The sequence below is a fragment of the Coturnix japonica genome, chromosome W (genome assembly GCF_054131305.1).
Source record: "Coturnix japonica strain WE chromosome W, WE-NBRP24, whole genome shotgun sequence".
Taxonomy (NCBI): Eukaryota; Metazoa; Chordata; class Aves; order Galliformes; family Phasianidae; genus Coturnix; species Coturnix japonica.
In genome coordinates this window covers 30,156,582-30,181,672 of record NC_140701.1, presented here as the reverse complement: position 1 = coordinate 30,181,672, position 25,091 = coordinate 30,156,582, and the positions used below count along the sequence as shown (strand labels likewise).

The 25,091-nt window shown below is 34.1% G+C and overlaps 1 protein-coding gene across 1 annotated transcript in view; it reads left to right on the top strand.

Annotated features, from left to right (window-relative positions):
• Nucleotides 1-1,128: 1,128 nt before the first annotated feature.
• The window catches only part of LOC146754669 (uncharacterized), a 148,841-nt gene continuing 124,878 nt past the window's right edge, over nucleotides 1,129-25,091 (top strand). The window contains exon 1 of the mRNA XM_085527652.1: nucleotides 1,129-2,926. Coding sequence (XP_085383778.1) covers nucleotides 1,555-2,484 — 930 coding nt within the window. The 5' untranslated portion in view covers nucleotides 1,129-1,554 and the 3' untranslated portion in view covers nucleotides 2,485-2,926. The remainder of the gene's footprint in view (nucleotides 2,927-25,091) is intronic.

Genomic DNA, 25,091 nt, shown 5'->3' with positions numbered 1-25,091 from the left:
AATATCAATACTTACACCAGAAAAAAATGTGTTCTCTCTTAGGTATCACTCCTGAATCTTGCAAAAAATTCATTTTCTTACCAATACAAAGCTTGTCATCATTACAAGTAGCATTTTCTACCCAAAAAAGTGGTTTTCATCCCCAATAGAAATCGTTTTCTCTACAAATGGTCCCCTGTAGCAACATATGAAACACTGTTATTGGAATACCTCTCTCCCTCTTCAAAATAAGGACATTTCCAACAGAAAGATCGATTTCTGACAAATTTTAGAAGAATGTCACACAAATATCAGTACCTATTCCAGAAATAAAAAGTTCTCTCCTAAGAATCATTCTTTATCCTTGCAAAAACATGGTTTTCTCACCAAAATAATGCTTTTTATCCCTTTAAAATAGCGTTGTTTCCCAGAAATACTGGTTTTCATCCCCAGAAGAAGACATTTTCTCTACAAAATGAAGCTTTGTAGCAAAATATGACACATTGCTTCCAGAATACCTTTTCTCTTCTACAAATTGAGGACATTACTAGCAGAAACACCTTTACTCCACTACAGAATAAGGACATTTCCAACAGATATATCCTTTTCTGAGAGATTTTAGAAAAATTTCACAGGAATATCAATACTTATACCAGAAATAAAAAGGTCTCTCTTAGGTATCACTCTTTACCCTTGCAAAAATATGGTTTTCTTTCCAAAATAATGTTTTTCATCTCTACAAACAGCATGTTCTAAACATAAAGTTGGTTTTCATCACCAAAAGAAATCGATTTCTCTTCAAAATTAGCGTTTGTAGCCAAATATGACACATTGTTTCCAGAATAACTTTTTTCATCTAAAAAAGAATGACATTTCCAACAGAAATATCCATTTCTGACAGATTTTAGAAGTAGGTCACATGAATATCAATACTTATCCCAGAAATGAAAAGTACACTCTTAGATATCACTCTTCATCCTTGCAGAACTATGGTTTCCTTCCCAAATTAATGCTTTTCATCCCTACAAATAGCAATTTCTCCCTAAATTACTGGTTTTCATCCCCAAAAGAAGACACATTCTCTTTAAAATGATGCTTTGTAACAAATTATGACTCACTGATTCCAGAATATCTGTCTTCCCTGTTTTATTAGGCGAAATCGGACCATCGGGATGTAACGTGATAGGCCCTCCCCTGCTGGGTCATGCATATGTTAAAAAGATAAGGATGAAACTGGATACCTATATAAGGGACCCTCACATTCCAATAAACGCCATTTTACAGCTCACCATAATGGTGTAACAAACAGCTGTGACTTTGTCGGGGCCGTCGATACACATTCACAAAGGGACTTGACTTTCCAGGTTACCAGATCGAGGTAACAAATGGTGCCCCGTGTGAGGAAAAGTCCTGGAGGTGAGTGTGCGACGGCTAAAACCGCGCTGACGGACGCGGTATCCACGGTTCGAGCCCGTGGAAGCACTCTCGGTGGGGTGCAAAGGGGAATGCAGCGCTGCGCCTATCCTACGGCCGATTGTTCGTAGAAGACCAGGAAGACTTCGGGTCTCTGGGTATATGTATTCCGTCATTAGAGTAGTATTGCAACTTTGTAAAACCTACTATGGTAGGAAAGATACGCCTTCTAAGAAGGACCTTGAGGCCGTTATTAGTTGTCTTGAAAAGGAGGGGGTGCTTTCCTCTCCTCGGGAGATTTTGGATCACAATAAGCGGGACTCTTTAACTTTTTCGCTCTGTGAGCGCGCAATGAATGAGCAGAAAGATGCTGAGCTCAAAACGTGGGGGTTGGTGCTTGGGGCGCTGAAAGCGGCTCGGAAAGAAGGGAAGACGGATGCTCGGCTTGGGGCTGCTTTGGGAATTGGGTCGGGAGGCTTTTTCTCTTGCAGATGTGAGGATTTGAAAGACAAAGACAAGGTGGCGCGAGCCATCCCGACCGCACCCATCACTCCGGCTGAACAACGATCAGATGGCCCCGTCCAGCAGCATTCCACACATTCCACATCCTTATCTCTTGACCCGCAGAAGCCTTCCTCTGAGGCCCCATATCGGTATCCAAAGCAACCGGTATCTTCTGCACTCCTTCGCCCATCCTTGGGGGTGGGGAAGGGGAGTGAGCAGGGGCGGGAGGATGGGTCCCTTCCTCGAGATGGGATGTGTTGTGGGTGTGGTTCCGCCCCGTGGGGCGGGGTGGATAGGACTAACCAAGATGGAAGCCAATCCTCATCAGCGGGGGCGGAGGCGGAGGCGTTCCTAATCATCATAACCTTTCCCCAAGAGGGTGGGCTGCTGGTCCGGCTCTACCTGGGGGGAGGGAGAAGGGAGAACAAGAGCGACCAAGTCTCGGATTGGTCAAAGATAAGGGAGGCATTCCTTTTTATTGTTAATTGGGGGCCCGGTCAGGGGGCCCCGGGCTCGAGTGGAGCCTCTGAAGCAGAAACAAATTCAGCTGACGAGCGAGCTACTTTAGCCCGAGTTGGAGTCGGTTAAACTCCTGCTGACAACTTGGAGGAGAGGAAGAATGCTTAGGATAAACTGTATTGATTATTGTCACTGTCTTTGTGATTGTTAAATGTTTATGGTATATGAAAGTATAAATGCAAATGGTGTATGGAACTGTTAATGTTATAGGGATGTGTAAACATGAATGCTATATGGATGTGGAATTATTAATGTTACATGGAAGTGTAATTGAGGGTACGAGTAGTGAAATTGTGAAAAACAAAAAACAGGGAAAAGGTTACAAAAGAACAGTGAGTTAAAATATTGAATGTGATCTGCTCTAGCCAGAGAAGTTTAAGTGCCAGCAAGAGAACGCAAACCCCCGCGCTGCCCCTCCTCACTGCTTACCCCCCCCCGCCCCTCAGCTCCGCCGCTTGTGAAAGTAAACAAATCGTTACTTCTGAATGGGGACAAAAGCAAGACATTAGAAGTATCTCTTGCTAGTCGGAGCAAGAATGTCTTCATTTTCTCCCAATAATATACACATTTAGGGGACTTGGAAATTGTATAGAGGGGGAATTGTGGTGGTGGAGTTGGATGGAACGGTGGCAGCTGTACTAGAGCAGGTCCTGAAGATCCCAGGATGAGTTTTGCCCTAGTGGGCTGAATGCAATGTGCACACAGCAGTGCAAAGATATTTGTTTTCTGACAGTTTCAGGTGCATCTCACTCTATACTGCATCAAGAATTACTATACTACCCATAGATGATTTTTGTAACTATAGTAGGAGTAGGTCAACAAGAAAAAGCTTACCAATTAAAAGAAAAAAGAAGGGAGCTAAGGGTGAAGCAAGTAACAATAGAAATAAGTAACTATAGCTGTAAATAACTTTCTGTGAGTAGTTTGTATTGTAGAGAGATCTAGTATAGTGGTTTGTTATGTTTTATGAGCAGGTGTTTCACCTGGGCTCTGTATCATGCACTGGCCATGCATATATGGAGCACATGTGAAAAAAGCCCTGCACAGGAGAGAGTCTGTGATGGGTGAGAAAGGCAAAGTGCATTTTGAAGCAGGGGACGCCCTGCTGGCATTGCCTATCGCATCCATCACTACTGTGTTCCTTTTCTCTCTCCTTTTGGTGGTTTGCCACCTCATAGTTGTTGATAAGTAATAATACATTAGCTTTGAAATTTTCATTTATGGAATTGTCTAAAATGAATGCTTGAATGAGTGTGTATATGTCAACTCAAAAAATTATGACCTTACATGTAACCTCATGTTTAGTTAGTGCATTATCAGTGAAGGTTTTGATTGAGTGATGGTTATGTTAACATTTAAGTCCCCTGCAGCTCAGAGACACTGGGCCACTGCCATCATGGTCCTTGGTGTGCTGCGACACATCAAGACAGACAATGGCTCGTGCTTCATCTCAAGATCTACTTAAAGAGCATTGGGGAATATCTCATTCAACAGGCATCGCTGGGAATTCCCAGGGACAAGCAATTGTGGAAAGGGCCAACCGTCTCCTGAAGGACAAGATACGTGTCCTTGGGGAGGGGGAGGGTCACAGAGGTAGGATCCTGGTAGCCCAGCAGGCAGAAGTATTGGCACAGCACATTATGCAATCAATCATTTTGAACGAAGAGGTTATGCCACAGTAAAGGACAGAGAATCGGGAAAAATTTTATGGATCCCATCGAGAAAAGTAAAATCTGATGCAGTGATCACCCAAAAGGGCGGTCTGGGAGAAACAGAAAACTAATCGAAAGCTGAGTACTTTTCTTTCAGGCATGCTGTTTTACAGAAAAGAGCTGCAATAGATTTCCTGCTGCTGACTCAAGGGCACAAGTGCAAGGACTTTGAGGGGTTGCTTACAACTTACGATGGAAAGAGTGCTTAATGAGAAAATGGAGTTCCAGCAGATATACGAGAAGCTTTGAGCAGAAGGATGAACTGTATAATATAGCCCAAGATGCCTTGAAAATACTAACTAAAGAAACACTAACATTATTACACACTGCACCACATACCTCTGCATGTTTACATCACTTTTTAAATAACTCACCACAAAAATTTATATAAGTACTAACACTTTTATATATTAGGATTAGGATCGGAGCTTGCGTTGTAACAGGGCATGGTTTTGTTAAGCATGGGGAGAGGGAGATGTTGTATTAGGCGAAATCGGACCCTCGGGATGTAAGTGATAGGCCCTCCCCTGCTGGGTCATGCATATGTAAAAAAGATAAGGATGAAACTGGATACCTATATAAGGGACCCTCACATTCCAATAAACGCCATTTTACAGCTCACCATAATGGTGTAACAAACAGCTGTGACTTGGTCGGGGCCGTCGATACACATTCACAAAGGGACTTGACTTTCCAGGTTACCAGATCGAGGTAACACTTCCCCTACAAAATGATGACATTAACATAAGAATTATCCATTTCAGACAAATTTCCCATGTATTTCACACTAATATCAAGACTTACACCAGATAAAAATGTGTTCTCTCTTAGGTATCACTCTTGAATCTTGCAAAAAATTCATTTTCTTACCAAGACAAAGCTTGTCATCATTACAAGTAGCATTTTCTACCCAAAAAAGTGGTTTTCATCCCCAATAGAAATCGTTTTCTCTACAAATGGTCCCTTGTAGCAACATATGAAACACTGTTATTGGAATACCTCTTTCCCTCTTCAAAATAAGGACATTTCCAACAGAAAGATCGATTTCTGACAAATTTTAGAAGAATGTCACAAAAATATCAGTACCTATCCCAGAAATAACAAGTTCTCTCCTAAAAATCATTCTTTATCCTTGCAAAAACATGGTTTTCTCACCAAAATAATGCTTTTTATCCCTTTCAAATAGCGTTGTTTCCCAGAAATACTGGTTTTCATCCCCAAAAGAAGACATTTTCTCTACAAAATGAAGCTTTGTAGCAAAATATGACACATTGTTTCCAGAATACCTTTTCTCTTCTACAAATTGAGGACATTACTAACAGAAATACCTTTTCTCCTCTACAAAATAAGGACATTTCCAACAGATATATCCTTTTCTGAGAGATTTTAGAAAAATTGCACAGGAATATCAATACTTATACCAGAAATAAAAAGGTCTCTCTTAGGTATCACTCTTTACCCTTGCAAAAATATGGTTTTCTTACCAAAATAATGTTTTTCATCTCTACAAACAGCATGTTCTAAACATAAAGGTGGTTTTCATCACCAAAAGAAATTGATTTCTCTTCAAAATTAGCGTTTGTAGCAAAATATGACACATTGTTTCCAGAATAACTCTTTTCATCTAAAGAAGAATGACATTTCCAACAGAAATATCCATTTCTGACACATTTTAGAAGTAGGTCACATGAATATCAATTCTTATCCCAGAAATGTAAAGTACACTCTTACGTATCACTCTTCATCCTTGCAGAACTATGGTTTTCTTCCCAAACTAATGCTTTTCATCCCTACAAATAGCAAATTCTCCCTAAATTACTGGTTTTCATCCCCAAAAGAATACACATTCTCTTTCAAATGATGCTTTGTAACAAATTATGACTCACTGATTCCAGAATATCTGTCTTCCCCTACAAAATAATGACATTAACATAAGAATTATCCATTTCAGACAAATTTCCCGTGTATTTCACACTAATATCAAGACTTACACCAGAAAAAAATGTGTTCTCTCTTAGGTATCACTCTTGAATCTTGCAAAAAATTCATTTTCTTAGCAATACAAAGCTTGTCATCATTACAAGTAGCATTTTCTACCCAAAAAAGTGGTTTTCATCCCCAATAGAAATCGTTTTCTCTACAAATGGTCCCCTGTAGCAACATATGAAACACTGTTATTGGAATACCTCTTTCCCTCTTCAAAATAAGGACATTTCCAACAGAAATATCGATTTCTGACAAATTTTAGAAGAATGTCACACAAATATCAGTACCTATCCCAGAAATAAAAAGTTCTCTATTAATAATAATTCTTTATCCTTGCAAAAACATGGTTTTCTTACCAAAATAATGTTTTTCATCCCTACAAACAGCATTTTCTAAACGTAAAGGTGGTTTTCATCACCAAAAGAAATCGATTTCTCTACAAAATTATCGTTTGTAGCCAAATATGACACATTGTTTCCAGAATAACTCTTTTCATCTAAAAAAGAATGACATTTCCAACAGAAATATCGATTTCTGACAAATTTTTTAAGTAGGTCACATGAATATCAACACTTATCCCAGAAATGAAAAGTACACTCTTAGGTATCACTCTTCATCCTTGCAAAACTATGGTTTTCTTCCCAAACTAATGCTTTTCATCCCTACAAATAGCAATTTCTCCATAAATTACTGGTTTTCGTCCCCAAAAGAAGACACATTCTCTTTAAAATGATGCTTTGTAACAAATTATGACTCACTGATTCCAGAATATCTGTCTTGCCCTACAAAATAATGACATTAACATAAGAATTATCCATTTCAGACAAATTTCCGATGTATTTCACACTAATATCAATACTTACACCAGAAAAAAATGGGTTCACTCTTAGGTATCACTCTTGAATCTTGCCAAAAATTTTTTTTCTTACCAATACAAAGCTTTTCATCATTACAAGTAGCATTTTCTACCCAAAAAAGTGATTTTAATCCCCAATAGAAATCCTTTCCTCTACAAATGGTCCCTTGTAGCAACATATGAAACACTGTTATTGGAATACCTCTTTCCCTCTTCAAAATAAGGACATTTCCAACAGAAATATCCATTTCTGACAAATTTTAGAAGAATGGCACACAAATATCAGTACCTATCCCAGAAATAAAAAGTTCTCTCCTAAGAATCATTCTTTATCCTTGCAAAAACATGGTTTTCTCACAAAAATAATGCTTTTTATCCCTTTCAAATAGCGTTGTTTCCCAGAAATACTGGTTTTCATCCCCAAAAGAACACATTTTCTCTACAAAATGAAGCTTTGTAGCAAAATATGACACACTGTTTCCAGAATACCTTTTCTCTTCTACAAATTGAGGACATTACTAACAGAAACACCTTTACTCCACTACAGAATAATGATATTTCCAACAGATATATCCTTTTCTGACAGATTTTAGAAAAATTTCACAGGAATATCAATACTTATACCAGAAATAAAATGGTCTCTCGTAGGTATCACTCTTTACCCTTGCAAAAATATGGTTTTCTTACCAAAATAATGTTTTTCATCTCTACAAACAGCATTTTCTAAACGTAAAGGTGGTTTTCATCACCAAAAGAAATCGATTTCTCTACAAAATTATCGTTTGTAGCCAAATATGACACACTGTTTCCAGAATAACTCTTTTCATCTAAAAAAGAATGATATTTCCAACAGAAATAGCGATTTCTGGCCAATTTTACAAGTAGGTCACATGAATATCAACACTTATCCCAGAAATGAAAAGTACACTCTTAGATATCACTCTTCATCCTTGCAAAACTATGGTTTTCTTCCCAAACTAATGCTTTTCATCCCTACAAATAGCAATTTCTCCCTAAATTACTGGTTTTCGTCCCCAAAAGAAGACACATTCTCTTTAAAATGATGCTTTGTAACAAATTATGACTCATTGATTCCAGAATATCTGTCTTCCCCTACAAAATAATGACATTAACATAAGAATTATCCATTTCAGACAAATTTCCGATGTATTTCACACTAATATCAATACTTACACCAGAATCAAATGTGTTCTCTCTTAGGTATCACTCTTGAATCATGCCAAAAATTCTTTTTCTTACCAATACAAAGCTTTTCATCATTACAAGTAGCATTTTCTACCCAAAAAAGTGATTTTCATCCCCAATAGAAATCGTTTCCTCTACAAATGGTCCCTTGTAGCAACATATGAAACACTGTTATTGGAATACCTCTTTCCCTCTTCAAAATAAGGACATTTCCAACAGAAATATCCATTTCTGACAAATTTTAGAAGAATGTCACACAAATATCAGTACCTATCCCAGAAATAAAAAGTTCTCATCTAAGAATCATTCTTTATCCTTGCAAAAACATGGTTTTCTCACAAAAATAATGCTTTTTATCCCTTTCAAATAGCGTTGTTTCTTAGAAATACTGGTTTTCATCCCCAAAAGAAGACATTTTCTCTACAAAATGAAGCTTTGTAGCAAAATATGACACATTGCTTCCAGAATACCTTTTCTCTTCTACAAATTGAGGACATTACTAACAGAAATACCTTTTCTCCTCTACAAAATAAGGACATTTCCTAAAGATATATCCTTTTCTGACAGATTTTAGAAAAATTTCACAGGAATACCAATACTTATACCAGAAATAAAAAGGTCTCTCTTAGGTATCACACTTTACCCTTGCAAAATATGGTTTTCTTACCAAAATAAAACTTTTCATCTCTACAAACAGCATTTTCTAAACGTAAAGGTGGTTTTCATCACCAAAAGAAATCGATTTCTCTACAAAATTATCGTTTGTAGCCAAATATGACACATTGTTTCCAGAATAACTCTTTTCATCTAAAAAAGAATGACATTTCCAACAGAAATATCGATTTCTGACAAATTTTTTAAGTAGGTCACATGAATATCAACACTTATCCCAGAAATGAAAAGTACACTCTTAGGTATCACTCTTCATCCTTGCAAAACTATGGTTTTCTTCCCAAACTAATGCTTTTCATCCCTACAAATAGCAATTTCTCCCTAAATTACTGGTTTCCGTCCCCAAAAGAAGACACATTCTCTTTAAAATGATGCTTTGTAACAAATTATGACTCATTGATTCCAGAATATCTGTCTTCCCCTACAAAATAATGACATTAACATAAGAATTATCCATTTCAGACAAATTTCCCATGTATTTCACACTAATATCAATACTTACACCAGAAAAAAATGGGTTCTCTCTTAGGTATCACTCTTGAATCTTGCCAAAAATTCATTTTCTTACCAATACAAAGCTTTTCATCATTACAAGTAGCATTTTCTACCCAAAAAAGTGGTTTTCATTACCAATAGAAATCGTTTTCTCTACAAATGGTCCCTTGTAGTAACATATCAAACACTGTTATTGGAATACCTCTTTCCCTCTTCAAAATAAGGACATTTCCAACAGAAATATCGATTTCTGACAAATTTTAGAAGAATGTCACACAAATATCAGTACCTATCCCAGAAATAACAAGTTCTCTCCTAAGAATCATTCTTTATCCTTGCAAAAACATGGTTTTCTCACCAAAATAATGCTTTTTATCCCTTTCAAATAGCCTTGTTTCCCAGAAATACTGGTTTTCATCCCCAAAAGAAGACATTTTCTCTACAAAATGAAGCTTTGTAGCAAAATATGACACACTGTTTCCAGAATACCTTTTCTCTTCTACAAATTGAGGACATTACTAACAGAAATACCTTTTCTCCTCTACAAAATAAGGACATTTCCAAAAGATATATCCTTTTCTGACAGATTTCAGAAAAATTTCACAGGAATATCAATACTTATACCAGAAATAAAAAGGTCTCTCTTAGGTATCACACTTTACCCTTGCAAAATATGGTTTTCATACCAAAATAAAGCTTTTCATCTCTACAAACAGCATTTTCTAAACGTAAAGGTGGTTTTCATCACCAAAAGAAATTGATTTCTCTACAAAATTATCGTTTGTAGCCAAATATGACACATTGTTTCCAGAATAACTCTTTTCATCTAAAAAAGAATGACATTTCCAACAGAAATATCGATTTCTGACAAATTTTTTAAGTAGGTCACATGAATATCAACACTTATCCCAGAAATGAAAAGTACACTCTTAGGTATCACTCTTCATCCTTGCAAAACTATGGTTTTCTTCCCAAACTAATGCTTTTCATCCCTACAAATAGCAATTTCTCCCTAAATTACTGGTTTTCGTCCCCAAAAGAAGACACATTCTCTTTAAAATGATGCTTTGTAACAAATTATGACTCATTGATTCCAGAGTGTCTGTCTTGCCCTACAAAATAATGACATTAACATAAGAATTATCCATTTCAGACAAATTTCCGATGTATTTCACACTAATATCAATGCTTACACCAGAATCAAATGGGTTCTCTCTTAGGTATCACTCTTGAATCTTGCCAAAAATTCTTTTTCTTACCAATACAAAGCTCTTCATCATTACAAGTAGCATTTTCTACCCAAAAAAGTGGTTTTCATCCCCAATAGAAATCGTTTTCTCTTCAAATGGTCCCTTGTAGCAACATATGAAACACTCTTATTGGAATACCTCTTTCCCTCTTCAAAATAAGGACATTTCCAACAGAAATATCGCCTTCTGACAAATTTTAGAAGAATGTCACACAAATATCAGTACCTATCCCAGAATTAACAAGTTCTCTCCTAAAAATCATTCTTTATCCTTGCAAAAACATGGTTTTCTCACCAAAATAATGCTTTTTATCCCTTTCAAATAGCGTTGTTTCCCAGAAATACTGGTTTTCATCCCCAAAAGAAGACATTTTCTCTACAAAATGAAGCTTTGTAGCAAAATATGACACATTGTTTCCAGAATACCTTTTCTCTTCTACAAATTGAGGACATTACTAACAGAAATACCTTTTCTCCTCTACAAAATAAGGACATTTCCAACAGATATATCATTTTCTGACAGAGTTTAGAAAAGTTTCACAGGAATATCAATACTTATACCAGAAATAAAAAGGTCTCTCTTAGGTATCACACTTTACCCTTGCAAAATATGGTTTTCATACCAAAATAAAGCTTTTCATCTCTACAAACAGCATTTTCTAAACGTAAAGGTGGTTTTCATCACCAAAAGAAATTGATTTCTCTACAAAATTATCGTTTGTAGCCAAATATGACACATTGTTTCCAGAATAACTCTTTTCATCTAAAAAAGAATGACATTTCCAACAGAAATATCGATTTCTGACAAATTTTTTAAGTAGGTCACATGAATATCAACACTTATCCCAGAAATGAAAAGTACACTCTTAGGTATCACTCTTCATCCTTGCAAAACTATGGTTTTCTTCCCAAACTAATGCTTTTCATCCCTACAAATAGCAATTTCTCCCTAAATTACTGGTTTTCGTCCCCAAAAGAAGACACATTCTCTTTAAAATGATGCTTTGTAACAAATTATGACTCATTGATTCCAGAGTGTCTGTCTTGCCCTACAAAATAATGACATTAACATAAGAATTATCCATTTCAGACAAATTTCCGATGTATTTCACACTAATATCAATGCTTACACCAGAATCAAATGGGTTCTCTCTTAGGTATCACTCTTGAATCTTGCCAAAAATTCTTTTTCTTACCAATACAAAGCTCTTCATCATTACAAGTAGCATTTTCTACCCAAAAAAGTGGTTTTCATCCCCAATAGAAATCGTTTTCTCTTCAAATGGTCCCTTGTAGCAACATATGAAACACTCTTATTGGAATACCTCTTTCCCTCTTCAAAATAAGGACATTTCCAACAGAAATATCGCCTTCTGACAAATTTTAGAAGAATGTCACACAAATATCAGTACCTATCCCAGAATTAACAAGTTCTCTCCTAAAAATCATTCTTTATCCTTGCAAAAACATGGTTTTCTCACCAAAATAATGCTTTTTATCCCTTTCAAATAGCGTTGTTTCCCAGAAATACTGGTTTTCATCCCCAAAAGAAGACATTTTCTCTACAAAATGAAGCTTTGTAGCAAAATATGACACATTGTTTCCAGAATACCTTTTCTCTTCTACAAATTGAGGACATTACTAACAGAAATACCTTTTCTCCTCTACAAAATAAGGACATTTCCAACAGATATATCATTTTCTGACAGAGTTTAGAAAAGTTTCACAGGAATATCAATACTTATACCAGAAATAAAAAGGTCTCTCTTAGGTATCACTCTTTACCCTTGCAAAAATATGATTTTCTTACCAAAATAATGCTTTTCATCTCTACAAACAGCATTTTCTAATCATAAAGGTGGTTTTCATCACCAAAAGAAATCGATTTCTATACAAAATTATTGTTTGTAGCCAAATATGACACATTGTTTCCAGAATAACTCTTTTAATCTAAAAAAGAATGACATTTCCAACAGAAATATCGATTTCTGACAAATTTTTGAAGTAGGTCACATGAATATCAACACTTATCCCAGAAATGAAAAGTACACTCTTAGGTATCACTCTTCATCCTTGGAAAACTATGGTTTTCTTCCCAAACTAATGCTTTTCATCCCTACAAATAGCAATTTCTCCCTAAATTACTGGTTTTCATCCCCTAAAGAAGACACATTCTCTTTAAAATGATGCTTTGTAACAAATTATGACTCACTGATTCCTGAATATCTGTCTTCCCCTACAAAATAATGACATTAACATAAGAATTATCCATTTCAGACAAATTTCCGATGTATTTCACACTAATATCAATACTTACAACAGAAAAAAATGGGTTCTCTCTTAGGTATCACTCTTGAATCTTGCCAAAAATTCTTTTTCTTACCAATACAAAGCTTTTCATCATTACAAGTAGCATTTTCTACCCAAAAAAGTGGTTTTCATTACCAATAGAAATCGTTTTCTCTACAAATGGTCCCTTGTAGTAACATATCAAACACTGTTATTGGAATACCTCTTTACCTCTTCAAAATAAGGACATTTCCAACAGAAATATCGATTTCTGACAAATTTTAGAAGAATGTCACACAAATATCAGTACCTATCCCAGAAATAAAAAGTTCTCTCCTAAGAATCATTCTTTATCCTTGCAAAAACATGGTTTTCTCACCAAAATAATGCTTTTTATCCCTTTCAAATAGCGTTGTTTCCCAGAAATACTGGTTTTCATCCCCAAAAGAAGACATTTTCTCTACAAAATGAAGCTTTGTAGCAAAATATGACACACTTTTTCCAGAATACCTTTTCTCTTCTACAAATTGAGGACGTTACTAACAGAAATACCTTTTCTCCTCTACAAAATAAGGATATTTCCAACAGATATATCCTTTTCTGACAGATTTTAGAAAAATTTCACAGGAATATCAATACTTATACCAGAAATGAAAAGGTCTCTCTTAGGTATCACTCTTTACCCTTGCAAAAATATGGTTTTCTTACCAAAATAATGTTTTTCATCTCTACAAACAGCATTTTCTAAAAGTAAAGGTGGTTTTCATCACCAAAAGATATCGATTTCTCTACAAAATTATCGTTTGTAGCCAAATATGACACACTGTTTCCAGAATAACCCTTTTCATCTAAAAAAGAATGACAGTTCCAACAGAAATATCGATTTCTGACAAATTTTTTAAGTAGGTCACATGAATATCAATACTTATCCCAGAAATGAAAAGTACACTCTTAGGTATCACTCTTCATCCTTGCAAAACTATGGTTTTCTTCCCAAACTAATGCTTTTCATCCCTACAAATAGCAATTTCTCCCTAAATTACTGGTTTTCGTCCCCAAAAGAAGACACATTCTCTTTAAAATGATGCTTTGTAACAAATTATGACTCATTGATTCCACAGTATCTGTCTTGCCCTAGAAAATAATGACATTAACATAAGAATTATCCATTTCAGACAAATTTCCGATGTATTTCACAGTAATATCAATACTTACACCAGAAAAAAATGTGTTCTCTCTTAGGTATCACTCTTGAATCTTGCCAAAAATTCTTTTTCTTACCAATACAAAGCTTTTCATCATTACAAGTAGCATTTTCTACCCAAAAAAGTGGTTTTCATTACCAATAGAAATCGCTTTCTCTACAAATGGTCCCTTGCAGCTACATATGAAACACTCTTATTGGAATACCTCTTTCCCTCTTCAAAATAAGGACATTTCCAACAGAAATATCGATTTCTGACAAATTTTAGAAGAATGGCACACAAATATCAGTACCTATCCCAGAAATAAAAAGTTCTCTCCTAAGAATCATTCTTTATCCTTGCAAAAACATGGTTTTCTCACCAAAATAATGCTTTTTATCCCTTTCAAATAGCGTTGTTTCCCAGAAATACTGGTTTTCATCCCCAAAAGAAGACATTTTCTCTACAAAATGAAGCTTTGTAGCAAAATATGACACACTGTTTCCAGAATACCTTTTCTCTTCTACAAATTGAGGACATTACTAACAGAAATACCTTTTCTCCTCTACAAAATAAGGACATTTCCAAAAGATATATCCTTTTCTGACAGATTTCAGAAAAATTTCACAGGAATATCAATACTTATACCAGAAATAAAAAGGTCTCTCTTAGGTATCACACTTTACCCTTGCAAAATATGGTTTTCATACCAATATAAAGCTTTTCATCTCTACAAACAGCATTTTCTAATCATAAAGGTGGTTTTCATCACCAAAAGAAATTGATTTCTCTACAAAATTATCGTTTGTAGCCAAATATGACACATTGTTTCCAGAATAACTCTTTTCATCTAAAAAAGAATGACATTTCCAACAGAAATATCGATTTCTGACAAATTTTTTAAGTAGGTCACATGAATATCAACACTTATCCCAGAAATGAAAAGTACACTCTTAGGTATCACTCTTCATCCTTGCAAAACTATGGTTTTCTTCCCAAACTAATGCTTTTCATCCCTACAAATAGCAATTTCTCCCTAAATTACTGGTTTTCGTCCCCAAAAGAAGACACATTCTCTTTAAAATGATGCTTTGTAACAAATTATGACTCATTGATTCCAGAGTGTCTGTCTTGCCCTACAAAATAATGACATTAACATAAGAATTATCCATTTCAGACAAATTTCCGATGTATTTCACACTAATATCATTGCTTACACCAGAATCAAATGGGTTCTCTCTTAGGTATCACTCTTGAATCTTGCCAAAAATTCTTTTTCTTACCAATACAAAGCTCTTCATCATTACAAGTAGCATTTTCTACCCAAAAAAGTGGTTTTCATCCCCAACAGAAATCGTTTTCTCTACAAATGGTCCCTTGTAGCAACATATCAAACACTGTTATTGGAATACCTCTTTCCCTCTTCAAAATAAGGACATTTCCAACAGAAATATCGATTTCTGACAAATTTTAGAAGAATGTCACACAAATATCAGTACCTATCCCAGAAATAACAAGTTCTCTCCTAAGAATCATTCTTTATCCTTGCAAAAACATGGTTTTCTCACCAAAATAATGCTTTTTATCCCTTTCAAATAGCGTTGTTTCCCAGAAATACTGGTTTTCATCCCCAAAAGAAGACATTTTCTCTACAAAATGAAGCTTTGTAGCAAAATATGACACATTGTTTCCAGAATACCTTTTCTCTTCTACAAATTGAGGACATTACTAACAGAAATACCTTTTCTCCTCTACAAAATAAGGACATTTCCAACAGATAAATCCTTTTCTGACAGAGTTTAGAAAAATTTCACAGGAATATCAATACTTATACCAGAAATAAAAAGGTCTCTCTTAGGTATCACTCTTTACCCTTGCAAAAATATGGTTTTCTTACCAAAATAATGCTTTTCATCTCTACAAACAGCATTTTCTAAACATAAAAGTGGTTTTCATCACCAAAAGAAATCGATTTCTCTACAAAATTATTGTTTGTAGCCAAATATGACACATTGTTTCCAGAATAACTCTTTTCATCTAAAAAAGAATGACATTTCCAACAGAAATATCGATTTCTGACAAATTTTTGAAGTAGGTCACATGAATATCGACACTTATCCCAGTAATGAAAAGTACACTCTTAGGTATCACTCTTCATCCTTGGAAAACTATGGTTTTCTTCCCAAACTAATGCTTTTCATCCCTACAAATAGCAATTTCTTCCTAAATTACTGGTTTTCATCCCCTAAAGAAGACACATTCTCTTTAAAATGATGCTTTGTAACAAAATATGACTCACTGATTCCAGAATATCTGTCTTCCCTTACAAAATAATGACATTAACATAAGAATTATCCATTTCAGACAAATTTCCGATGTATTTCACACTAATATCAATACTTACACCAGAAAAAAATGTGTTCTCCCTTAGGTATCCCTCTTGAATCTTGCCAAAAATTCATTTTCTTACCAATACAAAGCTTTTCATCATTACAAGTAGCATTTTCTACCCAAAAAAATGGTTTTCATCCCCAATAGAAATCGTTTTCTCTACAAATGGTCCCTTGTAGCAACATATGAAACACTGTTATTGGAATACCTCTTTCCCTCTTCAAAATAAGGACATTTCCAACAGAAATATCGATTTCTGACAAATTTTAGAAGTATGTCACACAAATATCAGTACCTATCCCAGAAATAACAAGTTCTCTCCTAAAAATCATTCTTTATCCTTGCAAAAACATGGTTTTCTCACCAAAATAATGCTTTTTATCCCTTTCAAATTGCGTTGTTTCCCAGAAATACTGGTTTTCATCCCAAAAAGAAGACATTTTCTCTACAAAATGAAGCTTTGTACCAAAATATGACACATTGTTTCCAGAATAACTCTTTTCATCTAAAAAAGAATGACATTTCCAACAGAAATATCGATTTCTGACAAATTTTAGAAGAATGTCACACAAATATCAGTACCTATCCCAGAAATAAAAAGTTCTCTCCTATGAATCATTCTTTAACCTTGCAAAAACATGGTTTTCTCACCAAAATAATGCTTTTTATCCCTTTCAATTAGCGTTGTTTCCCAGAAATACTGGTTTTCATCCCCAAAAGAAGACATTTTCTCTACAAAATGAAGCTTTGTAGCAAAATATGACACATTGTTTCCAGAATACCTTTTCTCTTCTACAAATTGAGGACATTACTAACAGAAATACCTTTTCTCCTCTACAAAATAAGGACATTTCCAACAGATATATCCTTTTCTGACAGAGTTTAGAAAAATTTCACAGGAATATCAATACTTATACCAGAAATAAAAAGGTCTCTCTTAGGTATCACTCTTTACCCTTGCAAAAATATGGTTTTCTTACCAAAATAATGCTTTTCATCTCTACAAACAGCATTTTCTAATCATAAAGGTGGTTTTCATCACCAAAAGAAATCGATTTCTCTACAAAATTATTGTTTGTAGCCAAATATGACACATTGTTTCCAGAATAACTCTTTTCATCTAAAAAAGAATGACATTTCCAACAGAAATATCGATTTCTGACAAATTTTTGAAGTAGGTCACATGAATATCAACACTTATCCCAGAAATGAAAAGTACACTCTTAGGTATCACTCTTCATCCTTGGAAAACTATGGTTTTCTTCCCAAACTAATGCTTTTCATCCCTACAAATAGCAATTTCTCCCTAAATTACTGGTTTTCATCCCCTAAAGAAGACACATTCTCTTTAAAATGATGCTTTGTAACAAATTATGACTCATTGATTCCAGAATATCTGTCTTCCCCTACAAAATAATGACATTAACATAAGAATTATCCATTTCAGACAAATTTCTGATGTATTTCACACTAATATCAATACTTACACCAGAATCAAATGTGTTCTCTCTTAGGTATCACTCTTGAATCTTGCCAAAAATTCATTTTCTTACCAATACAAAACTTTTCATCATTACAAGTAGCATTTTCTACCCAAAAAAGTGGTTTTCATCCCCAACAGAAATCGTTTTCTCTACAAATGGTCCCTTGTAGCAACATATGAAACACTGTTATTGGAATACCTCTTTCCCTCTTCAAAATAAGGACATTTCCAACAGAAATATCGATTTCTGACAAATTTTAGAAGAATGTCACACAAATATCAGTACCTATCCCAGAAATAACAAGTTCTCTCCTAAGAATCATTCTTTATCCTTGCAAAAACATGGTTTTCTCACCAAAATAATGCTTTTTATCCCTTTCAAATAGCGTTGTTTCCCAGAAATACTGGTTTTCATCCCCAAAAGAAGACATTTTCTCTACAAAATGAAGCTTTGTAGCAAAATATGACACATTGTTTCCAGAATACCTTTTCTCTTCTACAAATTGAGGACATTACTAACAGAAATACCTTTTCTCCTCTACAAAATAAGGACATTTCCAACAGATAAATCCTTTTCTGACAGAGTTTAGAAAAATTTCACAGGAATATCAATACTTATACCAGAAATAAAAAGGTCTCTCTTAGGTATCACTCTTTACCCTTGCAAAAATATGGTTTTCTTACCAAAATAATGCTTTTCATCTCTACAAACAGCATTTTCTAAACATAAAAGTGGTTTTCATCACCAAAAGAAATCGATTTCTCTACAAAATTATTGTTTGTAGCCAAATATGACACATTGTTTCCAGAATAACTCTTTTCATCTAAAAAAGAATGACATTTCCAACAGAAATATCCATTTCTGACAGATTTTAGAAGTAGGTCACATGAATATCGACACTTCTCCCAGAAATGAAAAGTACACTCTTAGGTATCACTCTTCATCCTTGGAAAACTATGGTTTTCTTCCCAAACTAATGCTTTTCATCCCTACAAATAGCAATTTCTTCCTAAATTACTGGTTTTCATCCCCTAAAGAAGACACATTCTCTTTAAAATGATGCTTTGTAACAAAATATGACTCACTGATTCCAGAATATCTGTCTTCCCCTACAAAATAATGACATTAACATAAGAATTATCCATTTCAGACAAATTTCCGATGTATTTCACACTAATATCAATACTTACACCAGAAAAAAATGTGTTCTCCCTTAGGTATCACTCTTGAATCTTGCCAAAAATTCATTTTCTTACCAATACAAAGCTTTTCATCATTACAAGTAGCATTTTCTACCCAAAAAAGTGGTTTTCATCCCCAACAGAAATCGTTTTCTCTACAAATGGTCCCTTGTAGCAACATATCAAACACTGTTATTGGAATACCTCTTTCCCTCTTCAAAATAAGGACATTTCCAACAGAAATATCGATCTCTGACAAATTTTAGAAGAATGTCACAAAAATATCAGTACCTATCCCAGAAATAAAAAGTTCTCTATTAAGAATCATTCTTTATCCTTGCAAAAACATGGTTTTCTCACCAAAATAATGCTTTTTATCCCTTTCAAATAGCGTTGTTTCCCAGAAATACTGGTTTTCATCCCCAAAAGAAGACATTTTCTCTACAAAATGAAGCTTTGTAGCAAAATATGACACATTGTTTCCAGAATACCTTTTCTCTTCTACAAATTGACGACATTACTAACAGAAATACCTTTTCTCCTCTACAAAATAAGGACATTTCCAACAGATATATCCTTTTCTGACAGAGTTTAGAAAAATTTCAGAGGAATATCAATACTTATACCAGAAATAAAAAGGTCTCTCTTAGGTATCACTCTTTACCCTTGCAAAAATATGGTTTTCTTACCAAAATAATGCTTTTCATCTCTACAAACAGCATTTTCTAATCATAAAGGTGGTTTTCATCACCAAAAGAAATCGATTTCTATTCAAAATTATTGTTTGTAGCCAAATATGACACATTGTTTCCAGAATAACTCTTTTCATCTAAAAAAGAATGACATTTCCAACAGAAATATCGATTTCTGACAAATTTTTGAAGTAGGTCACATGAATATCAACACTTATCCCAGAAATGAAAAGTACACTCTTAGGTATCACTCTTCATCCTTGGAAAACTATGGTTTTCTTCCCAAACTAATGCTTTTCATCCCTACAAATAGTAATTTCTCCCTAAATTACTGGTTTTCATCCCCTAAAGAAGACACATTCTCTTTAAAATGATGCTTTGTAACAAATTATGACTCATTGATTCCAGAATATCTGTCTTCCCCTACAAAATAATGACATTAACATAAGAATTATCCATTTCAGACAAATTTCTGATGTATTTCACACTAATATCAATACTTACACCAGAAAAAAAAGGTGTTCTCCCTTACGTATCCCTCTTGAATCGTGCCAAAAATTCATTTTCTTACCAATACAAAACTTTTCATCATTACAAGTAGCATTTTCTACCCAAAAAAGTGGTTTTCATCCCCAACAGAAATCGTTTTCTCTACAAATGGTCCCTTGTAGCAACATATGAAACACTGTTATTGGAATACCTCTTTCCCTCTTCAAAATAAGGACATTTCCAACAGAAATATCGATTTCTGACAAATTTTAGAAGAATGTCACACAAATATCAGTACCTATCCCAGAAATAACAAGTTCTCTCCTAAGAATCATTCTTTATCCTTGCAAAAACATGGTTTTCTCACCAAAATAATGCTTTTTATCCCTTTCAAATAGCGTTGTTTCCCAGAAATACTGGTTTTCATCCCCAAAAGAAGACATTTTCTCTACAAAATGAAGCTTTGTAGCAAAATATGACACATTGTTTCCAGAATACCTTTTCTCTTCTACAAATTGAGGACATTACTAACAGAAATACCTTTTCTCCTCTACAAAATAAGGACATTTCCAACAGATAAATCCTTTTCTGACAGAGTTTAGAAAAATTTCACAGGAATATCAATACTTATACCAGAAATAAAAAGGTCTCTCTTCGGTATCACTCTTTACCCTTGCAAAAATATGGTTTTCTTACCAAAATAATGCTTTTCATCTCTACAAACAGCATTTTCTAAACATAAAAGTGGTTTTCATCACCAAAAGAAATCGATTTCTCTACAAAATTATTGTTTGTAGCCAAATATGACACATTGTTTCCAGAATAACTCTTTTCATCTAAAAAAGAATGACATTTCCAACAGAAATATCCATTTCTGACAGATTTTAGAAGTAGGTCACATGAATATCAACACTTCTCCCAGAAATGAAAAGTACACTCTTAGGTATCACTCTTCATCCTTGGAAAACTATGGTTTTCTTCCCAAACTAATGCTTTTCATCCCTACAAATAGCAATTTCTTCCTAAATTACTGGTTTTCATCCCCTAAAGAAGACACATTCTCTTTAAAATGATGCTTTGTAACAAAATATGACTCACTGATTCCAGAATATCTGTCTTCCCCTACAAAATAATGACATTAACATAAGAATTATCCATTTCAGACAAATTTCCGATGTATTTCACACTAATATCAATACTTACACCAGAAAAAAATGTGTTCTCCCTTAGGTATCCCTCTTGAATCTTGCCAAAAATTCATTTTCTTACCAATACAAAGCTTTTCAATTACAAGTAGCATTTTCTACCCAAAAAAATGGTTTTCATCCCCAATAGAAATCGTTTTCTCTACAAATGGTCCCTTGTAGCAACATATGAAACACTGTTATTGGAATACCTCTTTCCCTCTTCAAAATAAGGACATTTCCAACAGAAATATCGATTTCTGACAAATTTTAGAAGTATGTCACACAAATATCAGTACCTATCCCAGAAATAACAAGTTCTCTCCTAAAAATCATTCTTTATCCTTGCAAAAACATGGTTTTCTCACCAAAATAATGCTTTTTATCCCTTTCAAATTGCGTTGTTTCCCAGAAATACTGGTTTTCATCCCAAAAAGAAGACATTTTCTCTACAAAATGAATCTTTGTAGCAAAATATGACACATTGTTTCCAGAATAACTCTTTTCATCTAAAAAAGAATGACATTTCCAACAGAAATATCGATTTCTGACAAATTTTAGAAGAATGTCACACAAATATCAGTACCTATCCCAGAAATAAAAAGTTCTCTCCTATGAATCATTCTTTAACCTTGCAAAAACATGGTTTTCTCACCAAAATAATGCTTTTTATCCCTTTCAATTAGCGTTGTTTCCCAGAAATACTGGTTTTCATCCCCAAAAGAAGACATTTTCTCTACAAAATGAAGCTTTGTAGCAAAATATGACACATTGTTTCCAGAATACCTTTTCTCTTCTACAAATTGAGGACATTACTAACAGAAATACCTTTTCTCCTCTACAAAATAAGGACATTTCCAACAGATATATCATTTTCTGACAGAGTTTAGAAAAATTTCACAGGAATATCAATACTTATACCAGAAATAAAAAGGTCTCTCTTAGGTATCACTCTTTACCCTTGCAAAAATATGGTTTTCTTACCAAAATAATGCTTTTCATCTCTACAAACAGCATTTTCTAATCATAAAGGTGGTTTTCATCACCAAAAGAAATCGATTTCTCTACAAAATTATTGTTTGTAGCCAAATATGACACATTGTTTCCAGAATAACTCTTTTCATCTAAAAAAGAATGACATTTCCAACAGAAATATCGATTTCTGACAAATTTTTGAAGTAGGTCACATGAATATCAACACTTATCCCAGAAATGAAAAGTACACTCTTAGGTATCACTCTTCATCCTTGGAAAACTATGGTTTTCTTCCCAAACTAATGCTTTTCATCCCTACAAATAGCAATTTCTCCCTAAATTACTGGTTTTCATCCCCTAAAGAAGACACATTCTCTTTAAAATGATGCTTTGTAACAAATTATGACTCATTGATTCCAGAATATCTGTCTTCCCCTACAAAATAATGACATTAACATAAGAATTATCCATTTCAGACAAATTTCTGATGTATTTCACACTAATATCAATACTTACACCAGAATCAAATGTGTTCTCTCTTAGGTATCACTCTTGAATCTTGCCAAAAATTCATTTTCTTACCAATACAAAACTTTTCATCATTACAAGTAGCATTTTCTACCCAAAAAAGTGGTTTTCATCCCCAACAGAAATCGTTTTCTCTACAAATGGTCCCTTGTAGCAACATATGAAACACTGTTATTGGAATACCTCTTTCCCTCTTCAAAATAAGGACATTTCCAACAGAAATATCGATTTCTGACAAATTTTAGAAGAATGTCACACAAATATCAGTACCTATCCCAGAAATAACAAGTTCTCTCCTAAGAATCATTCTTTATCCTTGCAAAAACATGGTTTTCTCACCAAAATAATGCTTTTTATCCCTTTCAAATAGCGTTGTTTCCCAGAAATACTGGTTTTCATCCCCAAAAGAAGACATTTTCTCTACAAAATGAAGCTTTGTAGCAAAATATGACACATTGTTTCCAGAATACCTTTTCTCTTCTACAAATTGAGGACATTACTAACAGAAATACCTTTTCTCCTCTACAAAATAAGGACATTTCCAACAGATAAATCCTTTTCTGACAGAGTTTAGAAAAATTTCACAGGAATATCAATACTTATACCAGAAATAAAAAGGTCTCTCTTAGGTATCACTCTTTACCCTTGCAAAAATATGGTTTTCTTACCAAAATAATGCATTTCATCTCTATAAACAGCGTTTTCTAAACATAAAAGTGGTTTTCATCACCAAAAGAAATCGATTTCTCTACAAAATTATTGTTTGTAGCCAAATATGACACATTGTTTCCAGAATAACTCTTTTCATCTAAAAAAGAATGACATTTCCAACAGAAATATCGATTTCTGACAAATTTTAGAAGAATGTCACACAAATATCAGTACCTATCCCAGAAATAAAAAGTTCTCTCCTATGAATCATTCTTTAACCTTGCAAAAACATGGTTTTCTCACCAAAATAATGCTTTTTATCCCTTTCAATTAGCGTTGTTTCCCAGAAATACTGGTTTTCATCCCCAAAAGAAGACATTTTCTCTACAAAATGAAGCTTTGTAGCAAAATATGACACATTGTTTCCAGAATACCTTTTCTCTTCTACAAATTGAGGACATTACTAACAGAAATACCTTTTCTCCTCTACAAAATAAGGACATTTCCAACAGATATATCCTTTTCTGACAGAGTTTAGAAAAATTTCACAGGAATATCAATACTTATACCAGAAATAAAAAGGTCTCTCTTAGGTATCACTCTTTACCCTTGCAAAAATATGGTTTTCTTACCAAAATAATGCTTTTCATCTCTACAAACAGCATTTTCTAATCATAAAGGTGGTTTTCATCACCAAAAGAAATCGATTTCTATACAAAATTATTGTTTGTAGCCAAATATGACACATTGTTTCCAGAATAACTCTTTTCATCTAGAAAAGAATGACATTTCCAACAGAAATATCGATTTCTGACAAATTTTTGAAGTAGGTCACATGAATATCAACACTTATCCCAGAAATGAAAAGTACACTCTTAGGTATCACTCTTCATCCTTGGAAAACTATGGTTTTCTTCCCAAACTAATGCTTTTCATCCCTACAAATAGCAATTTCTCCCTAAATTACTGGTTTTCATCCCCTAAAGAAGACACATTCTCTTTAAAATGATGCTTTGTAACAAATTATGACTCATTGATTCCAGAATATCTGTCTTCCCCTACAAAATAATGACATTAACATAAGAATTATCCATTTCAGACAAATTTCTGATGTATTTCACACTAATATCAATACTTACACCAGAATCAAATGTGTTCTCTCTTAGGTATCACTCTTGAATCTTGCCAAAAATTCATTTTCTTACCAATACAAAACTTTTCATCATTACAAGTAGCATTTTCTACCCAAAAAAGTGGTTTTCATCCCCAACAGAAATCGTTTTCTCTACAAATGGTCCCTTGTAGCAACATATGAAACACTGTTATTGGAATACCTCTTTCCCTCTTCAAAATAAGGACATTTCCAACAGAAATATCGATTTCTGACAAATTTTAGAAGAATGTCACACAAATATCAGTACCTATCCCAGAAATAACAAGTTCTCTCCTAAG